This window comes from Aspergillus lentulus (assembly GCF_001445615.1).
Source record: "Aspergillus lentulus DNA, contig: Alt12, strain: IFM 54703, whole genome shotgun sequence".
NCBI classification, from domain to species: Eukaryota; Fungi; Ascomycota; class Eurotiomycetes; order Eurotiales; family Aspergillaceae; genus Aspergillus; species Aspergillus lentulus.
Genome location: NW_028322115.1, coordinates 1,330,344 through 1,353,746, shown reverse-complemented (window position 1 = coordinate 1,353,746; position 23,403 = coordinate 1,330,344). Strand labels below are relative to the sequence as shown.

The 23,403-nt window shown below is 48.9% G+C and overlaps 8 protein-coding genes across 8 annotated transcripts; 5 read left to right on the top strand and 3 right to left on the bottom strand.

Moving 5' to 3' along the window:
- Positions 1–951: 951 nt before the first annotated feature.
- ALT_6377 (splicing factor ESS-2 family protein) lies at positions 952–2,349 on the top strand (the record flags this gene model as incomplete). The annotated part of the gene is made up of 1 exon (XM_033562486.2): positions 952–2,349. The coding sequence occupies one exon, from the start codon at positions 952–954 to the stop codon at positions 2,347–2,349; it is 1,398 nt and encodes a 465-aa protein (XP_033418377.2).
- A 468-nt stretch (positions 2,350–2,817) lies between these two features.
- ALT_6376 (magnesium transporter CorA family protein) lies at positions 2,818–7,333 on the bottom strand (the record flags this gene model as incomplete). The annotated part of the gene is made up of 5 exons (XM_089600062.1): positions 2,818–3,503; positions 3,566–4,656; positions 5,306–5,866; positions 5,922–6,549; positions 6,610–7,333. 5 exons carry the CDS (start codon positions 7,331–7,333, stop codon positions 2,818–2,820), a joined length of 3,690 nt encoding a protein of 1,229 aa, XP_089455524.1.
- A 2,279-nt stretch (positions 7,334–9,612) lies between these two features.
- ALT_6375 (homoserine kinase) lies at positions 9,613–11,916 on the top strand (the record flags this gene model as incomplete). The annotated part of the gene is made up of 5 exons (XM_033562483.2): positions 9,613–10,036; positions 10,143–10,441; positions 10,527–10,856; positions 11,561–11,620; positions 11,716–11,916. 5 exons carry the CDS (start codon positions 9,613–9,615, stop codon positions 11,914–11,916), a joined length of 1,314 nt encoding a protein of 437 aa, XP_033418374.2.
- A 275-nt stretch (positions 11,917–12,191) lies between these two features.
- ALT_6374 (SCF ubiquitin ligase complex subunit HRT1) lies at positions 12,192–12,737 on the bottom strand (the record flags this gene model as incomplete). Its single annotated transcript, XM_033562481.1, has 4 exons — positions 12,192–12,290; positions 12,353–12,423; positions 12,479–12,557; positions 12,624–12,737. The coding sequence occupies 4 exons, from the start codon at positions 12,735–12,737 to the stop codon at positions 12,192–12,194; spliced, it is 363 nt and encodes a 120-aa protein (XP_033418372.1).
- A 974-nt stretch (positions 12,738–13,711) lies between these two features.
- On the top strand, positions 13,712–15,088 carry ALT_6373 (proline-rich nuclear receptor coactivator motif-containing protein; the record flags this gene model as incomplete). The annotated part of the gene is made up of 1 exon (XM_033562480.2): positions 13,712–15,088. The coding sequence occupies one exon, from the start codon at positions 13,712–13,714 to the stop codon at positions 15,086–15,088; it is 1,377 nt and encodes a 458-aa protein (XP_033418371.1).
- Positions 15,089–18,095: 3,007 nt separating this feature from the next.
- Positions 18,096–19,643, top strand: ALT_6372 (SMI1/KNR4 family protein; the record flags this gene model as incomplete). Its single annotated transcript, XM_033562479.2, has 1 exon — positions 18,096–19,643. The coding sequence occupies one exon, from the start codon at positions 18,096–18,098 to the stop codon at positions 19,641–19,643; it is 1,548 nt and encodes a 515-aa protein (XP_033418370.1).
- Positions 19,644–20,389: 746 nt separating this feature from the next.
- Positions 20,390–21,121, bottom strand: ALT_6371 (thioredoxin domain-containing protein; the record flags this gene model as incomplete). The annotated part of the gene is made up of 1 exon (XM_033562478.1): positions 20,390–21,121. The coding sequence occupies one exon, from the start codon at positions 21,119–21,121 to the stop codon at positions 20,390–20,392; it is 732 nt and encodes a 243-aa protein (XP_033418369.1).
- Positions 21,122–22,016: 895 nt separating this feature from the next.
- Positions 22,017–23,375, top strand: gmtA (GDP-mannose transporter; the record flags this gene model as incomplete). Its single annotated transcript, XM_033562477.1, has 4 exons — positions 22,017–22,262; positions 22,332–22,419; positions 22,488–22,859; positions 22,933–23,375. 4 exons carry the CDS (start codon positions 22,017–22,019, stop codon positions 23,373–23,375), a joined length of 1,149 nt encoding a protein of 382 aa, XP_033418368.1.
- Between the last annotated feature and the right edge of the window lie 28 nt (positions 23,376–23,403).

The following is a 23,403-nucleotide window of genomic DNA, read 5'->3' as shown; positions in this document are numbered from 1 at the left end:
TGGATCGACCTTGACGAAATCTGCTGTCACTTCGCTCTCTTGTTTCACCCGTCCAATCTTTTGTGCTTTCCTTTTTTCTCTTACTCCTTTCAAACCGACCAATCGCTCCATAGACCACTTCCACGACTTGACGATTCTCTTTTCCTTGTTGTTAGCATCCTGCTGTGGGTCAAGCCTTCATATAACTTGAATTTTGTTGATTATCTGCATACCTTCGTTCAACCTTGCACTCTCGGTGTTGTCTGCGTCAGTGATTTAGATTCGATTTGCATTTCTCAGCGACTGTTTTGGAGGGGAAAACGAAGAGATGTCTGGGTGTTTTATCTGGCATGCACGGTTGGGAAAATGCGGTGGATGGGATACGGTACTTTGCAAGGCAGACTACGTTCATTCCTGCCTTTTCCTTTTTGCTCTCTTTTCCTTGTTGTGATCTTCTGGTTGGTAGCTTTTTTGTCCTGTTGGCGTATCTTGTCGAATCTTGGACACAGCTCTGTACACATAGAGGCATGGATCGGCCCGCTTTCCTGTTTTAACTTTGGAGAGAAGCAAACGAAGAATGAATTCTAGGTATTATCCGCAATGCTGTCAGGTCCATCTGATTGTTCTGTACAGAAAAGTTGCTGTCCATTAAAGGTATCGAATAGGTACAACTGTAGCTGGGGTAAACCATCGGCCCAAATAACGTGACGTCGTTATCCGCCAGACGCCACTTCCGCGGTCTTATCAACCTCCAGAATCCAGACCCGCTCAACCTTCCACTTTTCCTCCAAAAAAGGGCAGAAAGAAAGCAAGAAAGAAAGGAAGAGGGGAAGGAAGGCAGGAAGGACGCACAAGGAAACCATGCGGTCACTGGCTATCAGCATGCGACTCTCGTTTAGTCAGCCACTCATCTGAATAGGCTCTTTTTCTTGACTTTCCGTCGTCGCAGCCCACCCTTCGAAGTCGTTCAATATGGTCTCCACTCCATCGCAAGCGTTGACCAAACGTCAAAGCGAACAAAGTCTTATGCCTCCTCCTCCTCCTCCACCGAAGCGGATCAAACGGCCAGCCACGGTTCTGGACGAAGATGTCTACACGAATGCCTTATCGCAGATTATTGCTCGTGACTACTTTCCCGGACTGCTGGAGGAGCAAGTGAAGCAGGAGTACCTTGACGCGCTGGAATCGAAGGACAAAGCGTGGATTATGAGTTCCAAAAAGAAACTCACGGATTTGTTAAAGACTCCCGGCAGAGCTCGCACCGTTCCGCGCCTCGATGGTACAGAACGACCGCATGACACCCCGACCGGCCGGCAAGGTGATACGCCGAGATCGGTGATCTCAACGACGACGACTGCAATGTCTGAGTCCGCTCCAAAAGATATCCCAGACGTCTCCAATCTGGGACTCATGGCATTCCAGGCCAAATACACCAGCGAAGACAACGAGTCGTTCAATAAACTGCTGGACAAACAGAATGCCAAGCGCCAGGAGAAGTATGCCTGGCTCTGGAGTGGAAACAAGATTCCTACGGCTCGGCAGATTGCCCACCGACAACGGGAAGCGAAACGCATCGCAGCACAGGGGGGCAGTACTGAGCGACGGCTAGCGATCAAGACGGATCTGGACGCCCGGCCCGCGAAGCCGGATACGTGGAAGTCCAGACCGGAGAACTCGCTCATGTTCATGCCGTCTTCGATAGAGGATACACATGAGACAATTTCACAAAAGGCTGAATCGGTTTCGCGCGCGGAGCCTAAGCGAGTGGTGCACGAGAATACCAGGCTACCGGAGCCAGGTGTGCATGAGGGCAACGACGTCCCTCCCTCGCCATCGATATCCGCCATCAAAGATGCCATTGCCGGCCGGCCCCGACTCACCGAATCCGAAGCGGTATATGGCGGGGGAGAGACGCCACGGGTTAACGGATATGCTTTTGTCGACGAGGACGAGCCCGAACCGGACTACGACCATGCTGCCGCGGAAACCTCAGAGTTAACATCCTTGTCAGGTGACGATCTTCGCCTGCTCGGGGCGAGCGACTCTACCCCAAACCCGTTCTCGATCAGGGAGAACCGTAAACGCGAAGAACTGCACCACCGCATGGTCGACCGGGTAGCAAGAACGAAACGCGCCGAGAAGGCGGCGCGCGAGGTTAGAACGCCCGTAACGCCGCGTTTCGCGAGCAGCCCTCGGTTGGATTTTGGGCTACGTACCCCTGCGGCTGCTGCGTCCAGCGGACAGGGCAAGGCTCTGACCCCTGCGGCGCAGAAACTACTGCAACAGGTTGGAAGCACACCTCGACCGGCAGCAAGCTCCTCCTCGAGTCTGAGGAATATGTGGACTCCAACTCCGAGGAAAGCTAAATAATTGTTGACCTCTTCCTACGAGCCTGCAAGATCTGTCTTATTTCTTCCCTTGGACCATTACATTATGATTGCTGGATTTCTCCCCGGATAATTGGGATGTTTGGCGTTGCTGGTGGGTTGCATTGCGAGGCGGGTAGTCAGTTATTCTAAATCGCACAGGGCAGATGCCCTTCTCTTGATCATGATATAAAAAGATCACAATCTCCGAAAAGGTTGCTATGCACTCATGCGGAGGGGGCCATGCCCCGTTGCAACCATGTCAGGGTTTGTATCATCTTGGTAGCTAAAGTCCATGGGAATTATGTAGAAAATGCAATTCAACTAGCTATACAATGGTAAACTTTCAATAACAGATAGCAAACAATAGATCTTAAGACAGGGAGGGTATCATCGAAACCAGGATCAAAAACATGATTATTCTGCGCTGCGATTCGCTCCAATGGGAAGAAACCTGAAAAAGAGAATGCACCTAAACGTCCACTCTGAGAGCCCAGAAAGAAAACCAGAAGCTCCCCGTTGCAAGTAAAAGCCAACCCAGAGGCTCGCGGAGGGACCGTCCGGCATTCAAGTCATACGCTGCCCCCGGATAGCTGCAGGTGATCTCGCTGCTCGAACCGCGCTGGCCGTAGGCAGAATTGAGCCGCGTACCCTGGGGACAACTGAATCCAAGGGCGGCGGGGCAGCGCTTCACCAAGCTGTAGCAGATGTCCTGGCACGGCAAGATCTCCTTGTAAGGGCCCGGGCGGATCTGATCGTCTATCATGGAATTGCGCGACTTGTTCTGCGCAGGATCCCTGCGCCTGGGGTCGGTGGGGCTGAGAGAGCTGCCGTTGATGAATTGTTGGCCCGCATTTCGGACCTGGAGAAACACACCGTTGCTCGAGAAGTCGGCGCAACGGGGGATGGTCACCGCACAAAGCCATTGCTTGTAAGCATCCGCACAGTCGTTGCAACTCACAGCCAAAGAGAAGCTGGTTTCGTTGGTTGCGTTGCATTGGATCTGATCCAGGGAATAGGAAAAGTTTTTGTACAGAGACTCGGCATATTTGTCGTATTTCGCACCAAGTTGTGCGATCCCAAGATCAGGGTTTGATGGGACTGCATACGCAACTTCTGAGCAGAATGTCAGGTTGAAAAGGACGGCACAGTTGTCATCTGCTCCAGGTCAGCACCTTCGTTCGACACCAAAGAAGAGCACGGGCTGTTGGCTTGCTCACCTGACTTGGTTGCAAAGTACATGGGTTTCCAGACCCTCCCTCCCCCACCAACGATCCCGTTCCCTGAGTTGGTGGAGTTTCCATCCATTGCGAGAATTCCAGAATAATTGGAAGTCCGGTTGAGGCCGGTGATGTAGAACTGCTCCTTAGGTTTCTTGCCCAGACCACGGTTCGTCATCCCACCTTCGACCCCGTGGTCACCTTCTCTAATCTGGGCTAATTGCTCAAGAGCACAGTATGACCGTTGAAGACCTGAGATTGCCGTATCATTCACATTATGAGCAAACATCGTGAACGGCGGTGTTAGATTCATCCACTGTTGATAATTCTCGCTCCCCTCTTCTGAAAGGGTCAAATTGTCTGTTGTCAAGAGTGCAGCATGGATGTCCGCGTCAACAAAATGTAGAAATGGCTCGTCCACAACGCTGTGAAAGTAAGCGTCGATTGAGGCAGCAATCTCATATGTGTAGCCCCCCGAGTACGCCGTCGAATTCTGCACTGCGACGCCTATGAAAATATCCCCATCTGCCTGCACAGAAGCTCCCACATAGCCCTCATTGGCCGTGAACACTTCCTGCTTTGAGCTATCTTGTCCCGGGCCCGGTTTTTGGAGTGACTCCGAGGTAGAAACGTACAAATTCAATTCCGGTAATGAAGGGACAGAGTCAGGAATAGTGCCATTGGTATTGTTGATCTCGGGCTTCGAGCACATCGTCAAAGAGAGATATACGGAGGTCGAGCGCTTCACGATGTCTCCGTCGCGCTTCCGAAGTTCGTCCGAACTGACAGTTTGCTGGCTTGTCCCGTCAACAGAAATCCTCTCAGGGAGCCCGGATGTGACGTTAGATTTCTTGCCATTCACGGATTCCTTGGGAAAATACCACCATTGAGTCTCTCCGAGCTTGATATCGCTGGTCTTGAACTGATTGTTCCCTAGAGATGATACGCCAGGCGGAACCCGGCGAATAAGGTCGAGACCTCGAGTTTCTCCATTTTCGCTCACGGTATCCTGAACCTCAAGCCCACTGTATGATCCATGGGGGAATGTGAATTGTTCTGCGATGTCGTGGTAAATTACATTCGTGTCGTTGCTGGAGATCAAGAGGGCGGAGTCCGAGGGCGGATCAAGAGCAAGGCACGGCTTGACGAGAAAGAGAGGGCCGTATAATAATATTAAGGCGCCGAAATATTCAGCTGAAAGGTAATGCATAGATGAAAAATCAGTCCGCATGGATAGTTGCATCAACCGACTGAGCTCCGAAGGACGATATCCACCTCAGGCTCGAAAATTACAGAATCAACAGGAGTTAAGGCAATAGCTTTTCTCTCATGGCGGGACACTTGCGAGAAGCAACGCTATGGACACATTCGCGGGAAGTTCGTGGCGGGAGCTGTCGAAGCAATAGAAGCAGCTCGGTCTCAATAAATTCTGATCTAGACAAGCGGCACTCCTCTGTTGATAGTTCGCGACTTCGAAGGAATCTGCGCCACAAAACCGGCACAGCCACTCTTCTACTTTCGATCACCACCGACCCTCCATATAATCGTATCATCTCCTATCATGCAAAGACCAACGTGCGCAGTCGGGTGGTAGTTTTTAGTTACAGTAGTAGATATTAACGACTAGTTCAAGGAAGACAGATAGTGCAATGCATTATAAGCGAAAACCGTATATACTTGGTTATTATAGGACACATAGACGGCAACTAAAACTTATACATCTAAACAAGCTTGTAATACCGAGCAGCTATGCCACTGAGGACGATAACGGCTGCAATGACCCCCACAATGCCAAAGAACCATCCCAGGCCTTCCTGCCCTTCACCAGGAACTCGGACATTCATTCCGAACAGACCACAGATCAGATTCATCGGTACCAACATGGTAGCAATCAGCGTCACCTTGCTCAGGACTTTATTGACATGATTGCCCAGCACCAGGTTAGTGACATTGAGCTGCGCAAGATAGTTGGTATGTGAGCGGCTGAGCATCTTCTCGAAGTGGGCCAAGTTTGACATCATGGTCACCACGTGATCCTGGATGTCACCTAAGTACAGGCCAATGTCTCCACGCGGAGTGACGGAGTACTGCTCGTTGCAACGCTTGGAGAAACCACGAATGACATCTGCTTTGCCACCTAGAAGGCGCATCAAGCTCATAACCTTCTTACGAAGGCCACCGATCCGTGGTAAGAAGGATTCAAAATCGTCGACGCGCGCGATGAAAACGAGGTCCTCAATTGCCTCCGATTCGATCTCGATCTCTCGGATGACAGGCCCAAAACTATCAACAATGTCGTCACTGTGCCAACGTTAGTACAGATGGTCTCATTAGGAATCACGCCCTTGCGACTTACATCATGGCATAACATATCCAGTCACTACTGAGGGACACATAATCACGGAGTTTCCCAATTCTCTTCCTGACATTTGCCGCGTGTGGATTCTCGGTGAATGAGAATGAGAGAACACCATCGCGGAAAACAACCATGTAGAAGTTGACGGGCTCCATGAAGCGTTCGTCTGTCTTGTCGAGCTGATAGAATGTCCGGAAGCAGACAAAGTAATATTGCTTGAAGAGCTCAACCTTTTCACGGGCTTCTTGAGTCAAGATATCTTCCGTAGTCAGTGGATGGATGGAAAAAGCCCGCGAGAGTGCGGCAACTTCTTCCTCCGTTGGATTGAGTACGTCCAACCACCACACACCTCCCTCCGGGCCAAGTTGAAAGAGATCCCGGAAAGTATCACCAGGGAGCACAAGGTCCCCTAGCTCCGCCGCATGCACAGTGCTCTGGGACTCGGATGAGAAAAAGCCGAAGCGGGTCGGCTCGTTCTCATTCTGAAGCTTTTCCACTATGTCCTTTCCATCCACGACGTTCGCATAGACCTTATCGGCTGTCTTCAAATCCGCGTCCATGAGGTCCGAACAAGAGCGATCAGCACTCGAAGAACGCTTCTCACCTTCAACATCAGACTTCCGAACCCCTGGACGCAGATCATAGAAAATGCGAGGTCCCCGACTTTGAGAGCTTAGACTCTGCTTACGCCGAGTAGTCGAGGGCTTCATTTGCCGGCTCAGAGCCACAAATTCCTCCAATTCCTCGTAGTCGATCACCGGGATCCTGCCAGGCTGCTCATAAGTCGGAACGCAAGTCTCGTCACTTGGTTCTAGCTGAATATCGCCTGGTTGCGGTCTAATAGCACTTGCGTTACTAAACGTCGGACGGCGGGGATGAGTGCCTCCGGACACTGTGCGCTGCAGAATGGCCTCGAGATCTGGAGCCGCATGGCTCTCCAGTGTATTCGCACGCTCGCGGCGGCGGGGGTCTGCGAACGCTTCAACCGAATTCGGAGGCGACGATGATCTAGCTGAGGGAGATGATTCCCGTGAGATATTCGCAAGTTCCTGGTGGGTTCGGCTCCACGTACGGCCATGGCGGACATTACCGGTTAGGTCAACGGAGAAACGACGGCCCAGAGTATTGACATCTTTGCCTGATCGATCATCGTCCAGTATAGCTTGCTCGAAATCCCGGGAAAGCGACCCCGCTTCCCGAAGCGCATCTTGAATTGAGAGCAAATCGGGTCGCTGAGGCGTCTCTTGAGGGTAGGCATGCTGAGTAGTGTTTTGCCGACTCAGTGAGATATCAGCAGTAGCTTCGATCCGAGGTGGGGAATCGAGTTGGAATCGATGATCATCTAATTCGGGAACTGGCGTGCTGAACCGGGTCAGGCACATGTACTTCTCGGACTTAGGTGATTCAGACATTGTTGTTGGTTTGACTTCGTCGCAAGCACGGGTATTAAGAGTTGGTCGAGCGATGACGTTAGGAAAAGCGGAGGTGTGAGGGCTTTGTGGAGGTGATTGATTCGTTTCTTGACGTTCAAGCGAGGAAGGACGACAGACAATGAAGGCACTCCGAAAAATAGCGCTCCTCCATCCATTAGCCAGACCCCTCTAGAGGGCCTGGCATTCCCGATGTACCTGTTTGTGCCAGAATTGAGAATTTGCTATGTAAGCCTAGTTATGGGGGTCTGGTGTCGCCCCCGCAGAAGACCCTGAACTTGGGGCCCAAAAGAGGGTGGAGGAAAGAGGTCCGGTTGCAGCGAGTCCCCGCCAACTTGACTGTGTAATGAGGATAGGAGCCTTGTCGCTCCAGGATTGCGATAATAGAGGGTGTTGTGTCGACAAGTGGACTCTTTACAGAGGTTTGTCGAGATACACCGCAGATCCTTTTGCCGATGACGTTAATGCAGGAATCCCGCTGGAACAAGAGCGAAATATAGCTCGTAAGAGTCAACAAAAAGCCAGCCAAGAAACAAAAACTAGCAATCCAGTAAAAGCGGTATATGCGCAAATCAAAAAGAGACGATTATACAAGGATTTTCAAACCCAGCGATGGGTTAATGAGCAGAGTTGTGTGATGCGGAGGGCTTTTCCGAAGGGAACAGAAACTGGTAAGTTCAGTCCACAACCAAGCAGAGATGCTGAACGGCCAAACAACCGATCTGCACGCAGAGACAGTATCAAAGACAATCCAATCGAATGAAATAAATAGGATACTGTAATCCTATAAAGACAAATAGTTAAATAGTTGGAAAGGGTGTACACCCACGTGGGTTGAAATGAGTAGTCCTCGAGGTGGAAAGACAGGAAGACTGGACGATGGTTTTTAAGGAAAGGTAACCACACTAAGGTCACTGATACAATGGGGAAAGGAGGGAAAAAAAATAGTGAAAAAAAGAGGGGCAAAAAGCTAATTGTATGGTACCATAACGGGAATATTACAGCGCATCCGTTGTAACTTACCTTTATCCACTGGATGTGAGACAGTTCAGTTGTCTAAGAAATACTCCGTAGTGGTAGATGTCAAAATTGAGCAGCATTTATCTTTCTTTTCTTTTTTTGCGAGAACTTACAATTACCTCCATCCATGAGGGATGGTTAAGTAGAGGTAAATGTCAGTAATAATAAAACAAATACCCTAGGAATAAGGCAGCAGTTACCCCGTTCCTACGGTCATGTACCTTTCTACAGAGGATAATAGGTATGAAGACTACCTGCCAACCGCCTACCGTTTAGGGACATTCTCCCGGTCCTACGTGAAAATTCTATCACCAGAAAAGATTTTCCTGTACTGGGTTCTCTTTAAAATGACTATCTATGCCAGAATCAAGTAGTCGGGGCGAATCTAGAATCATAAATCATACCGGTACACGTGGAAGCTAGAAGACTTAAGATATCTTCAACACTTCTAATTAGATAATAAATTAATATGGCGGCGAACTGCAGCTCGTCTTCTTCATTCTAGTATCACAACTGCAGTTCGTATAATTGCTAAGATTTACTATCCGTGTCATCTGTGTTACTTTATATATTCGTTAGGATGTACTGTGCAGAATACGGAATATTCCTCCATATATCTGCACAATACCAGTATGATCGTGTCATAGGGCTGATATCCGAAAGATATCCCTCCGCAGTAGTCTTAAAACATCAATCACCAGATTAGCAGTCAGGGTCGCTGCATTTCTGATCACTGTCTAGGTGAGGTAGATAGATAAGGTATGGACTAGGGAAAATGATATGTAGTGTCATGCATAAGATCATGATGAACAATAATTTCCAGAAAATAATAATACCAAATAGCCTAAGTCCATTACTCTGACTCTACAAATAACTATGCACTCTCATACTAAAAAAAATTAAAAAAGCCTATAAAGTGCTTTCTGCTATTATCAGGCTTTGTTTTTTTGCAGGCCAATAATGATAATAACTGTAGGCCATAAGAGGTAGAGAGGTACTAAGTAACCTTCCATCCAGCCCCGACGTCGGCTACCTTTTTTTTTCCCCTGCGATGTGTGCCAAGAATTGAACGAGTCACTCCTCCCTAGGTAGTTTCAACTATAATTGCTGCTCAGTATCGACAGATACCAGCCAAATTGTTCATCTGATCCAATTATTTCTCCTTTCACACTCCTGTCTTTCTTTCATGCCTTTCCAATCAGACTGTTGATCTGGCCATAACTTACATCCCTGATACTGCGATGTCTGTCTCCTTTATTATCAGAACGCCCTGTTCATCGGCCAATATCGGCCCCGGGTTCGATGTCATCGGCCTAGCATTGTCTCTTCACCTCGAGCTCCATGTCACCATTGACTCTTCCAAATCATCGTCCGAGCACCCTTTGAATTGTGTGATTACGTATGAAGATCAGAGCAAGAGTACTGAGAAGATTAGCCTGGACCCGGAGGTTAACCTGATCACCCGTGTAGCTCTGTACGTACTTAGATGCCATGACCAAAGGGCATTTCCTGTTGAGACCCGAGTCCATATTGTAAATCCCATTCCTCTGGGTCGGGGTCTTGGTTCGTCAGGCACAGCGGTGGTTGCTGGCGTGATGTTGGGAAATGAAGTAGGTCGTCTCGGGTTGAGCAAGGACAGGCTACTGGATTATTGCTTGATGATTGGTAGGTAAACCTGGCTTTGTTGCCCACACGGGTTGAATATGGCTTGAGTTGCACATAAGACATATCATATTTGACCTTCTTACTGATGGCTATCTTTCTTCTTTAGAGAGGCACCCGGATAATGTCGCTGCCTCACTCTTTGGAGGCTTCGTCGGTACCTATTTGAATGAGCTGAAACCTGAGGATGTAGCCCGCAAGGAAATCCCGCTCAGTGAAGTTCTTCCTGCCCCGGCAGGTGGCATTGACACTGGCAGGAGACCCCCCGAGCCTCCTCTGGGCATCGGACATTATCGAAAGTTTCAATGGGCCAAGGAAATCAAGGCCATCGCAATTATCCCGGACTTTGTGGTGCCCACTGCCAATGCACGAAACGTCCTACCTACCACGTACACGAGAGCAGACGTCGTAAGTCCCACCCGTCTCAACCATTCGTATGACAAATGGTTGGCGATGCGCCTCTCGTCGGTCTAATTCGCATCGTCTTCGCTAGGTTTTCAATTTACAACGTGCCGCATTGCTTCCCGCAGCACTGGGCAGCTCTCCGCCAGACCCAGATATGATTTACCTGGCCATGCAGGACAAGGTCCACCAGCCATACCGGAAGACACTTATCCCAGGCTTGACAGAGATTCTTCAGTCCATGAACCCATCTACCCAGCCGGGCCTGCTTGGAATTTGTCTATCCGGTGCAGGACCTACAATTCTGGCTCTAGCCACCGACAGATTCGAAGAAATCGCGGACCGCATTATGTCCTACTTTACTTCCAACGACATCTCCTGCCAGTGGAAATTACTGGAGCCTGCCCAAGACGGCGCCACAGTACGTCGTTGAGGCTTCGTTACTCAATATATCTACGACAACGGAAGCAAGAGAGGAATATACTAGACGACAGGTGGCATCCTCTTTGAGATGTTCCATGGTTTTGTATAATATTTTCGAAAGCCTGTTAATGTCTAAGCTGGGCTAATTTTCTGCCCTTGTGCGGCGTCGCTCGACTCATTACATGCATCATGGGCAGGCCAATATCCGAGCCCGGGAGGGTTTACCTACCCCAGCTCAGGTCTCATCACAAATGAGAATCTTAGTACTTTTTTGAAATTTTGTCGAAAACTCTGCCTTGGCATGTACAAGTGACTTGGTGTTTAAAAAAAAAAAAAGATAGAGCATATATATCTGGGCATATACCTATCCAACCCCCTCTCAGGCGTTACCGCCTTAGCTGTACCTATCCAAAGGCGGTCAAGCCAACCCCGGGCGGGCCAGTCTTGATCCGCTCTGCCTTGTGGGCGATCAACAACTCTACCGTTATTGGAGCTTCATTCCTAGCCCGAAAACCGATATTGAGTATTTGACAGCCAGATAATAGTCATTACTTGCAATATCTCGTTATGGATGATATTCTTGCGCCCATTCAGGATGCTTTCGAAGGCCAAATTGTTTGTTGCCTCCTGGACGCACTCGTGTTTGATTAGTCTTGTTTAGCCACTGGGGTTAGAAGCTAATCTGGCAACTTGCTGATTTAGGATTTCCACGGCCAGCGCATCGCCGAACTGCTTTCTACAGCTCTTTTGATCATTTCAGGAGTAAGTACAGATTCAAGATCAATATAACCGCTCTCTCGTTACATCCCCATGTTCACTTGTGTTCGTTTACTTACAAGCTCTCCTCATTCCTAAAGGTCGCTGCTTTCCTCATCGGATACATCTACGAAGATATACATTTAACGCTCTGGACTGGTTTGGCGGGCACATTAGTGACGGCATTGGCTGTTATCCCTCCTTGGCCTATGTACAACAAGCATCCTGAGAAATGGCTTGTTCCCACGACAGGGAGTGCGGGTGGCCCAGGCATCATGGTTGACGGTGTCAAAGTTGCATAATCTCCTACTAATCCCTTTGACCGACCAACGAGTACCAATCAATCTCATCTTTGCGATCGTGACGAGTTTGAATGTGCACATCAAAGGCTCTGGCCAAGCAACGTTTGATGAAAAACCGTGAACGCCATCCAACGCGGTTCGCTTCCCGCCATCGAACTGTCCTTCCGCATGTCGATTCAAATTCTAGAACGATCGATAGAGTCCGTATTCTAGGTTGTGCGAGATGAAAAGGGGCAATCACAAACTGAGACTTGCGTAAATCCCGTATCTTTAATCTACCTGCCGTACTTCTGGAATTCCCAGTCTCTGTTATCCAAAGGACAAACTTGTCGGGTTTTGAGCCAGCGAGATATGCAGTGGAAGTGGAATGCATGCTGAGAGGCAAACCATTTGTTAGCCCCAGATGAAGAGAAGCAGTCACTAAAGCGAAACCTACGTTGCAAATTCCCCAGGCTACTGTGCACTCCTCAGTTGTTGATGAACCTTGATTCGCCTGACACTCAATACCTGTGCGAAGCAGATGAGCATCCATCAAACAAAAATAACGGCGTGAAAGACATACATAAATCCATGATGTGATTGCGGCAGATTGCACAGTTGTCGACGACGATATCCCAGGCCCACAAAGCGACGGCATTCCACTGCGTCAATCGTATATTAGACCAGCCTTTTTCAGAAATGACAAGTATGCATCGATTCAGTGGTACCTTTTTGACCTCGAACTTCTTCTTGCCGTCACTAGCCCCTTCTGAGCCCTTCGACACGCCTTTGCCCTTGGCTGAGGCCCCCGCGGTTGCCTCCTTCATCTCCACATCCGCCATCGTGATATATCTTCCTTACCCTAGCTACCTAGTGAGACGTTCTAGGAGATGCCGAGGCTCACTGCAGTTTTGTGAAAGGGTCAAAGGAGGGGCCAATAATCTCAAATTAGGTAGTTGGGAGTGATGCCAGGGTATTATCGGATGTTGCGGTGAAGACTAGGTACTGACGTAAGTTTTCTGGCGATATACCTCTCTACTAGGAGTATAGAACTGATAAGAGGTCCTCTGAGGAGTTGGGTACATACCACTTGCTGTAGAACGAGAAAGAGATGATCTGATCTTGCGCACTTGCGCCTCTGTTGATAAGAGATGGAGCGGCTGTTTTGGGAGCCTCACGACAGATGAAACTGCCTGTTTGATTGTGTTTGCAAGAACCAAATGAGGCCGAAGTGGCGTAGAGTCTACTCCATAACCTGACCACACTTGATGTTTGCTTGGGCACTGTTAGTCATCGCAGATCCCCACTTAGAGTTCCCTGACTCTCCCCCAGCCGACTTCTTCCCGCCCTTCCCAAGGTTCGTTTCGTTCACTTGCCAGTTTACTCCAACTTCAAATGTCTACAGCTAGAAACATGCGTCTCTACCCTGCGTCCATTCTCTCCTTGCATTCGCCTATCTAGATCTATCGCCTGCTCAAGTGTTTCGACCTGTCACTTCCATTGCGACTCTCTAAACCTGCTCGACTGATAGACCATCCTTCTTTACTTTGTGTTCAGCTTGCCCTCTTTTCCTTGACCGGACAGCATTGGCCATTGCATTTCTCTTGACGTTCTGAAATCAATATCGTCATCTCTTGCTGTGTTTTTCTAGCGTTGAAGTATCTGATATCGACTGCTGGGCAGTATCACGGTGACTCGGCTTTATCCGTCATTGCTGTTATTCTTATCCGTGACCTCGCTCTTTATTGATCAGTTCCACTTCAAGTTCTTACGCGAATCTCCAAAGGCTGCCTATTTATTAAGCCATCTATTCGCAATGTCGAGTACATCTCCTACTCCTCCGACGCCCAAGGGATCTCGGAGCAACCGGCGCAACCCGAAGAAAACAACCACCCCTTCTAACCAGAAGGTGGCTTTGCTCACTACCCCTCCATCATCGCCACCGAGGAACTCGAGTCCTGGAGAGCCAGTTACCGATACATCTATTAATTTTCATAATCCTTCTAAGAGAAAGAATCCCCGCTCAAACAGAAAGCCACGCGACGCCCTTAAACCCTCGCCAGCGCACAACAACGGACACCGACACACATCCTCGCATCCAGCCAGCAGTACTCCCCAAGTCAAAGACAGCCCTCATTATGCGGGCCCAACATTCCATGCGTCGCCTGCTCCTTCGGCGCTCCCAATTCCGAGCTTTTTCTCGAAGTCTGTGCCAGAATCAGACCCCGCACAGGAAATCGACGGGGACCATCTCGAAGCTGGTCTCGAACTGGACACTACACCGTCAAAGCCGCGGTCACGTTTTCAACCTCAGTCGGAAAAATCACAGTCGACACCTCTTGATTTCTTATTCAAAGCTGCTGTTGAAGCCAGAAACTCTCAGCTTCAGCGGAGTCCCGAAGCCAATATTGGCACTCGGTCTCCGCGAACAGATTCTAAAGTTCAACGTCACCAGATACCCAGCTGTAAAAACGGAGCCTCCGCGGGTATTTTTCCTTTAGAGATGGAAAATTCAGGCCGACGGAACTCTCAGATCGGGCCTTCTTTCGCCACGTCCTACAAAGATCGCATGGACGCGTTGCGATCTTCGAGCTCGCCCTCTTCTCCAACACCGGAGCTCCACGAGGAGGAACGAAGAGCGAAGACTGAAGCTCTCAAGGATCTGCTGCTGAATCCACGACCCCAGAGGCCCTCAACTGCGTCTATTCTAAACCATAATCAAGCCGTTGGTCACACTACGCGACCAAATCTCAGCCCTAACGTACCTCATTACGCGACTCCCATGAGGACTAGTTCGGGTCCGCCAGCGACCCTTTTTTCGGACATGCCGCCTGAACAGAGCCGGTCAACTTTCGAGAGTGGGCTACAATCCCCTTTTTATTATTCCAGCAGTGTCCAACAACCTCAGAGTTCGACAATGAAGAAAGGAATCTTTCCAGCGAATTCTATGAATCCGATAAGCCCCTCGCCGTTTGAGACCTATAGGTCATCGAAGTTCTCTCAACCCCCTGCGCAGCAGCCAGCCTGTTACGCTCCACCGCATCCCCAGTCCTTCAAGCCTGGGGCAATACCGGCGGACACTTCCGCTCCCCCTCTCGATACAAAGAAGATGGAAGATGATTTGAGGAGAATTTTGAAACTCGATGCTAATCCCAGCTTTCCGTCGAACGGTATTCAGAGCTCGTTCGCTTGACGTTGACGTTTGTCGGGCTTCTCCGTTAAATGTTGGATTTGGCGCACGGGTTTAAGACGATATAACTGCACGATACACCCGGGAGAGAACTTTCTTTGTTTTCATGATTGATCGATTGAACACATGATGAACGATATTGATTCCGGCGGGGACTGTAGCGCGTCTTTGCGCCCTGCGTTCTATTTGATTTCTCACTATTGCTTGTTTTTGTTCCCTTCTTTTCTCAATCTTCTTTCTTGTTTTCTGTGTCTCTTTCCTATGCCTAAGTTTCACTGATGTTTTTTCTCGCTATGGGATCTAATGGAGTTATCTCTGCAAATCTTTTTTTGGCATCAGCTATTGCTCTCTTGAATGGCGGGGTTTATGGGTCCTTCGTGGGGCGTCTATATACCCTCTATTGCATCGAACCCGGAGTCCGGTTGCCTTTGAGAGTTTTCTAGGTGCCTTGTTTGGGACAGTCCACCTCTGCCTTGAATTTCATGAATTCGTTTGCCCCTTGGTCTCTCTGACGTGTGCATAACGTGTGCAGCTGGCGCCATGAAGCCTCACAGTCTCAACTTTGCTCGCTTGCCCTTCCAATTTACAACATCTTCGCTTTACCTCTGTCATTTCCGGTTAGACTGGCTGTGAGAAGCTAGTCGCATTTGCTTCGAGGTCGAGTCTACAATAGTGGATTTGTGGTGTCACAAGTCCGTTATTTGACTAGCCTGATTTACCTCATATTCTGTTTTGTGTGTTGGCTATTTAAGCTTGATGGCTTCGAGTCACTCTTACGCCATGTCGATCACTATACGCAGTTTTCGCAAAGAAATTCAGTCTTCGTCTTGGAGATGCATGCTCAGTCATGCACATCCTTCTCAGCACCCGCTCTGGTACCGTTGGCCTGTGATTCTGGTGGCCATCATTTGTAGAGTAGAGTTGCCGCTAATACAGCGCTACAAAGTAGGTGCAGGAGTAGTTTAGGGAAGAGGGGATCCATGGTCAAGTCAATGTGGGTATATTGTCTACAATGCCCGCTACGTACTCTTAAAGGAGTTCTGTTTCTTTAGTACCTTAACGAACTTGTCTAGCTAGACGCTCGGTGTAATCCGTTTGTAACAGTAATACCGAGTAAATACATCATAAAAATTACCTTAAGGTACCTACATATACCGTGAGGTTGGCCGAGTCCAGAACCTGTATGGAAGCCCCCGTAGAAGGTCCCTACCTACCTTAGGTACCGTGGGTACCTAGCCTTCATACCTAAGGTAGAGTGCCATTCGTTCCCCGCCCCGGTGGTTACCTAATAATAGATGCCACTGGTTAGTTTCATGGGTCCACTGGTTTGGCATTGTATTCGCTGCCTTGTGAAGATGACAGGTTAGATTCTGTCTTGAGAGACAGATCTTACGACTCCAACGCATGGCGAATACTTAAACATATCCTGGTAGGAAATGTTTGAAATTCACCTAAGGGACAATCAAGTGTCTGAGTCAGCCGCCCGGGGAACCAGGGATTATAAAGAGGCGAATATGGAGTGATGAGCATCTATCTACTCCATTTAAAATTGCCTGTCGATGATTATTTCGCTAAAACGCCACCGGTTAAGAAACAGTTCTCTGTAACTTTGGTTAGACTTACAATGGAACAAGAGATCCAGGTCTTGACTTTTAAGGCAGTTCACGTCCGATTTCCTACGCCATTTCCAGCCGGCCTAGTTCACCACAAGATCTCGGTATCTATCGCCGCAATTGTGAGTGTTGAGTGTACTAACTGTTCTATTAGCGGAAGGCGTTGGGGGTAGGAGAATGCAGGTCCATCCAGAATGGTGTCGGTCGATTGTTTTCAGCTGTTTGTTGCCAGTGGCATATGGATTATCTAGATTGTGTCTGTCAGTCCTCTACATAGTGCGTATCAAACCAACCTTTGATTCTCTATGAACCTATCATCTACTCTGTATACTAGTAGTTAACTATTAGCTATGGATGGGTCGGTCAACTCTACCTAAAAGGAAATGAGAGTTTCCACAGTCCCAGGGGCTCAAGGCGAATGAATGATCGAAGCATGGATAACCGGCTCGTCCAAATATCCGCAGTCCAAACACGCACACATGAACGCGCTAAAGCTAGCCTCCGTAGAGGACATTGAAGAGGAGCAAAGTAGACATTCGAGATACGAAGTGTTGAAAACGGCGGAAGGGAAAGTGAAGGATACGTACTCACCGCGGTGGTCCTCCGTACAACCATAGTTACAGAGACATTGGTAGACTCCCTGAATATTGCCTGTCTCCTAGCGATAATAATTTATCTACATATCTCTTGTTCAGATCGTTAAAATAGCTACCTCTGTTATTGGTCTTTGAAAATAACAGTTGGCGCATGGGCTCGTCTCCTTCTGGGTGAAGGATTCCTACCGCTTTCTGCATTCTGGCTTGTCTTCAATTGTCCAAGTGCCATAAAGGTCGATCAACTACTAATAATCATCGGCATCACCTCTTTTCGTCTGGAATCCATATACTTCCATCAGGTTTCTCGTTGTTGATATTTCCTTCTCTATATCATCCACGCAGCCATACCACTCCATACTTGCCGTCCTATCTCTCCTTATTCCATCAGGAAACTTAAAAGGATCAAGCGCTTTCTACCGCATCCCCTCCGCTTCCCCTTGCTCGAGGGGGAAAAAGTCTTGGTCGTTTCGCCCTTTCTTCTCTATCTTCTCCGTCCCAAATCACCTTTCTCCTATCTGACCTCCAGCGTCAGTAATCAAATGACCCACATTCGGTACACTTGAGTATCCCAAACTTTCTAGATTCAGTTCGCCCTCGGCTTGGTGTTAGTGCTGTGGAGGTTCCCAACATGTCGAACGCGTAAGTTCTACTTCGCACTTGTCTGAAATTCCCCTGAGGAATCAAGAAAAGAAGATAGCCCTTCTTAATCTACATAATACATCCGAACTCAAAGATATTGAGCGAATTGTCTGATTTTATTCGAGCAGCTTCGGTTCAGCATGGCGCTCCTTTTGGCATACGATGACCTCCTATGATCGACATGCGTCCCACGACTCCCCATATCGGACCGGAAGACATGTACCTTTGAGTCAAAGCCGCCATGAGCCCCTCACATCTATTGCGACGAGCGCCATTGAGTCTCGACCGGATCTGACTGATACATTCGAGGATGACCAACCGAAAGGGTCTACAAGTTCCAACTCTAACGGGTGGACGGGTTCCCCTACCGGAGTTGGTTCTCCTAACCGTCCCTATTCCCCAGGACTGAGGTCGCTTTCTTCCCAGAAGCGGCGATCAACTGAACGTGGCGCAGATGGTGCCCCGGAGATTCAGATGCAAAGCTTCCATGACGGAGCTCCGCCTCCGCCCCCGGTGGTCCATTCATGGCGGAAAATTGAGCGATGGCTGGAAAATAATTACGAAGAGCTATACGATAATCTTTGCGAGGGGTGCACTCAAAACGATATAAATGAGTTGGAGCATGAATTGGATTGCAGCCTGCCCTTGGAGGTGCGAGAGTCCCTCATGATCCACGACGGTCAAGAGCGCCCTGGCCTCCCCACAGGCGTTATCTTCGGATGTATGCTTCTAGACTGCGAGGAAATCGTTCAGGAATGGAAGAACTGGAGGACCGTTAATGAAGAGTTTCTGAGCAACTCCACCATGATGAATCCTCCCCCGAAAGCCACAGCAAGCTCATCCTCTGCGGCACCTCCTTCGCAAGGCCCGAATCCTCTCTGGAGACAAGAACTTCTGGACCGCCAGGACTCACAACCTCCAGGCGCTGTACAGAAGGCATACGCACACCCTGCCTGGATCCCTCTTGCTCGTGATTGGGGTGGAAACAATATTGCGATTGACTTGGCCCCTGGCCCCGCCGGGAAATGGGGTCAGGTCATCATTTTCGGTCGTGATTACGACTGCAAATACGTTGTCGCTCGCTCTTGGGCTGCTTTCCTTGCTGTGGTCGCTGATGATATCTGCAGTGGTAGGGTCAACGTAGATGAGGAGACGAACGAACTTAAATTGTTGGAATTCAAGGGTCAGAATGTTGAGCCGCCCTATTTGGAGATTCTGCGTTGGAGGACAGACCAGAAATATGGCAGAAGAGCCCCTCGGCGCAAGGCGCCAAATGGCCTGGGACTCAACACGAACAGCCGACCCGGGAAAGAATCCCCGTATGGAAGCCCAACACCTAGTGAAGAACGAGGCCGGTCTCCTCACCGATTTCCCAACCGCGGTTCTACTCAGAGCCCTAAGACGCAGTTCGGCGTTTCGAGTCCTCTAGCTCGTGTCACAGAAGAAGCGACGAGTCCTGTGAACACAAGCGCTGAAGTTGAGATGCCCGAGGATGCTTCCAAAGAAAATAGAAAGGAGCCTGAAACCGATGATCTGATGGAGGTGGTTACACCCCAAATCTCTGGGAAGGAAAATCAGGACCTCACAGATAAGTATGACGAGCAGAAGTCACCCAAACCAGAAAAGGTGCAGAGACGTGAGTCTAACCAAGGGACAACTGCGGTCTCGGAAGCTGAGGTCTTGGGGGAAATGAAGAACATAGCCATCTAGGCCTGCTTTCCTGAGCTCTTTGCTTCTGTTTCTTGCGAGCACCCTTGTGCCAACGCTACGCGGCCGGTTTCTATTCCCTTTCTCTCGTTGACTTTACCCGTTGAAGAACAATAGCTTCCTCTAGCGGTAGGCGGATGTGGTGTGACTGGTTTGAACCGCTTGTATAAATTTTCCTTGTTATTTCTGTTATTCATACGGCATTTCCATGCTTCCATGGAGCATTCGATTTCTTTTTTCCGAAGACGGTCCTGTTTCTCATTCGCCTTGAGCCACATTGCCTGTAACTTTACTCAATGATCATGCAGTTTAGGTTCAATATTAGCCGATTGACCTGCCGCTTGTCTCTCATGATTGAAGGGTCCTCCTACTCGTTTTCCTATGTGGCGATTCTCTTCAAGCGGCTAGTAAAAGAAAGAAGTTTCATATGCTTTTGAATGGCCTTTCCGGCGTTGCTGTCTCCCATTATGTGTTTGACATGGCAAAACCTAACTTCTCATTACGAGAGGACGGGGAAGACACCATTCTTTCATTTCCCCCCTAAGTCTCACTGTACAAGGCACCCAAACATGCTTATGAGTGGCAGTAATTAGCCTAATTGCATATGCCTTGGACACTTGAGATGTCTATAATCATTTGCACACCAGATTGTGATTTGCAAGCCAGAGCTATGGCTGTTCTCCTCAGGTGAGACAGACCAACTTGGTCATGCTGTTGTGGAAAAGAGCTTAACGGTACATACTGCCATCTCAGTCCCAGTCGTCGTCATCGTCATCATCGCCTCCATGATGTCGTCCATTTCCGCTCCGAATAGTCCGTCGCCCAGTACCTGGCCGTCTCCTGCTGGAGCCTTCGTCGCCACTGCCACCCTCAGATATATCAGAATCATCCTCACTGTTTTTGAACTTCGTCTGGGCGAGGATCCCTTTCCAAAGCAGCCGCTTTTCCAGAGTCGCGATATTAAAGCTGTCAGCCCCGTCCCGCCCCCCTTCTCCAAGGCCTTCGAATCCGACCACACGCTCGACACCAATCCCGTCCTTGAACCCAATTATACAAGGAAGGACTCGTATGCTCAGCTTGTCCACCACGAAGGGGGTATTGCGCACGTCGACGCGCGCGAAGCGCACCTCATGGTGTCGCGTTGCCAACGCCCGGATATGCTCATCCATGACCCCGCATCGGGCGAAATCTGGATGGGCAAAATGGATGACACAACGATGGGTCTGTGTTGTGAAGTCTAGCACGGCTTGGTCGTCTTTCAAAGTAGGGTAGAGGCCTTCTTCAACGAGGGTGGTTGCTGGATCGCGGAAAGAGGATCGATTGTTTTTGGCCGCAGAAAATTCGGCATTGAGTTGGTCAATGCGATGCGCACGATAGGCCGAGTCATCCTCGTTCTCGAGCGCTTCGAACAGGGAATCGTCGTCATTGTCGTCGTCTAGATCTCGAGCGGGGTGGTGCTTCTGCTCTGAATCTTGATTCATGGCGCTGACAGGTCTGTTCTCTAGACCTATTAGTCGAATTAGGTTCTAGAAGAACGCTCAGGAGGCAGATGAATTCATGGTTCGAAGTGTCTTGAGAACTCAAAAGGGGTTGGTTGATAAAAGCAAACGATTGTCATTGTAAAGTTAAGGGCACAGTGGAGATACAACCCATAACGATCAATACGGAGGTTGAGTCCTACTGCTCAGATATGAGAAAAGTCTCAACATAAAATTTCCCCTTAATCCTATCATCAAAAGTAGCCTCGCCCATCAGTGGTGGAATGTGCACCTTGTCAGTAATCTCGAATGTGCTCCAGTCTTTTCTATCCATTGCTTGGGTGCTTGTGTATCAATTATATTAACGTACCTTATGGAATATACTGTAATTTGTGATGTATGTAATTATCAGGTACATTACCTGTACACGTTTTCAACGTACCTTCTCCTGGATGCCGCTTCCGGGACGGCGGCCTGGATCATGAGGCAGAAAATTCTCTTCATTATTATTCATAATTAAAAAATAGCAACAGGGACACCTCTGTAATGAAAATAATAACATTTGATTGATTATATTTCTTCCATACACCATTCTCATCTTATCAGGACTTCTGCTTATTTCCCACCAACCCCCCTTCCCTTACATACCTCATTCAAATAGGAGGAACATAAGGAAGTGGACAAGGAAGCAAGGCTCTTCCCTATATAATATATTGTGTTATCATTCATTGCTTCTCACACTCGTTTTTGCGTTCATCTTACCTTTCTCCTTCACGAATCCGACTCATCAGCAATCTGTTTTGTGCCACTGAAGCATTCTCCCCTTCGTTCCTCGATTTCGTCCGGATATTTCCTTGTTGTTTCCTCGGTCTTCGAATCCGGTTCTCAGTCTCCCACCATGGCGGACGACAAGAAAACGAATGAGTATACCATCGAGATGGATAAGTTAGATCACGGCAATAAGAATTTCGAGGCGCCCGCCCCTGCTGTTCAGCCCAGAGGTCCTCCAGCTGCGCAGCTTACCAATAATCCCATCCTGCCTGTGCTGGCTTATTGCGGTTCGTCTATTTTGATGACTGTCATGAACAAATATGTCCTTTCCGGCACGGATTTCAATCTCAATTTCTTCCTCCTTTGCGTGCAGGTATGTTGGTCAGATTTGCCGGGGCGTAGAAGTCACCAAGCCTGAGCTGACAACGTCGTTTCACTCCAGTCAATTGTCTGTATTGTGGCGATTCAAACATGCAAGGCTAGCAAACTGATTACATATCGCGACTTCAATTCGGATGAGGCCAAGAAGTGTAAGCATCCCATTCCGTCGTTGGGTATCTTCAAGGAAAGCATTCTGACAGGCCTTCTTTGTGGCCAGGGTTTCCGATCACTCTGCTTCTGATTGGCATGATCTACACCGGCTCCAAGGCACTGCAATATCTATCAATCCCTGTGTACACCATCTTTAAGAATCTGACCATCATCCTAATCGCCTACGGAGAGGTGCTTTGGTTTGGCGGTTCGGTGACAGGCATGACTCTCTTTTCGTTTGGACTCATGGTCCTCAGTTCCATCATCGCTGCGTGGGCCGATATCAAGCATGCAGTTGAAAGTAGTGGAGACGCTACTGCTAAGGTGTCGACTCTCAATGCTGGTTATATTTGGATGTTGATCAACTGTCTCTGCACTTCGTCCTACGTCCTGGGAATGCGCAAGCGAATCAAGTTGACTAACTTCAAGGACTTTGACAGTATGTCCCTTCTTGTTTCTATATCTCTGCTACGAAATCTTGGAGCTCGCGTCTAACCTTATGCCTCATTTAGCCATGTTCTACAACAATCTTCTGTCAATCCCTGTGCTTCTGGTTCTCACCTTCTTGATGGAGGACTGGTCGTCGGCAAACATCGCGCGCAATTTTCCCCCGGCCGATCGCAATGGCATCTTATTCGCCATGATTCTCTCCGGTCTCTCGTCCGTGTTCATCTCCTACACCTCCGCTTGGTGTGTTCGCGTGACTTCGTCGACAACCTATTCCATGGTCGGCGCTCTGAACAAGCTGCCCATCGCACTCTCCGGCTTGATCTTCTTCGATGCTCCCGTCACTTTCCCCAGCGTTTCTGCCATTGTTGTCGGCTTCATTAGTGGAATTGTTTACGCCGTTGCCAAGATCAAGCAAAGTGCCAAGCCAAAGACTGGTGTGCTGCCAATGTCGAACCCCCCCGTCAGTGCTAGCAGCCAGAGCATGAGAGACTCTCTGCGCTCCTGAATCACTTCACCCTGATGTGAAGGTTTAG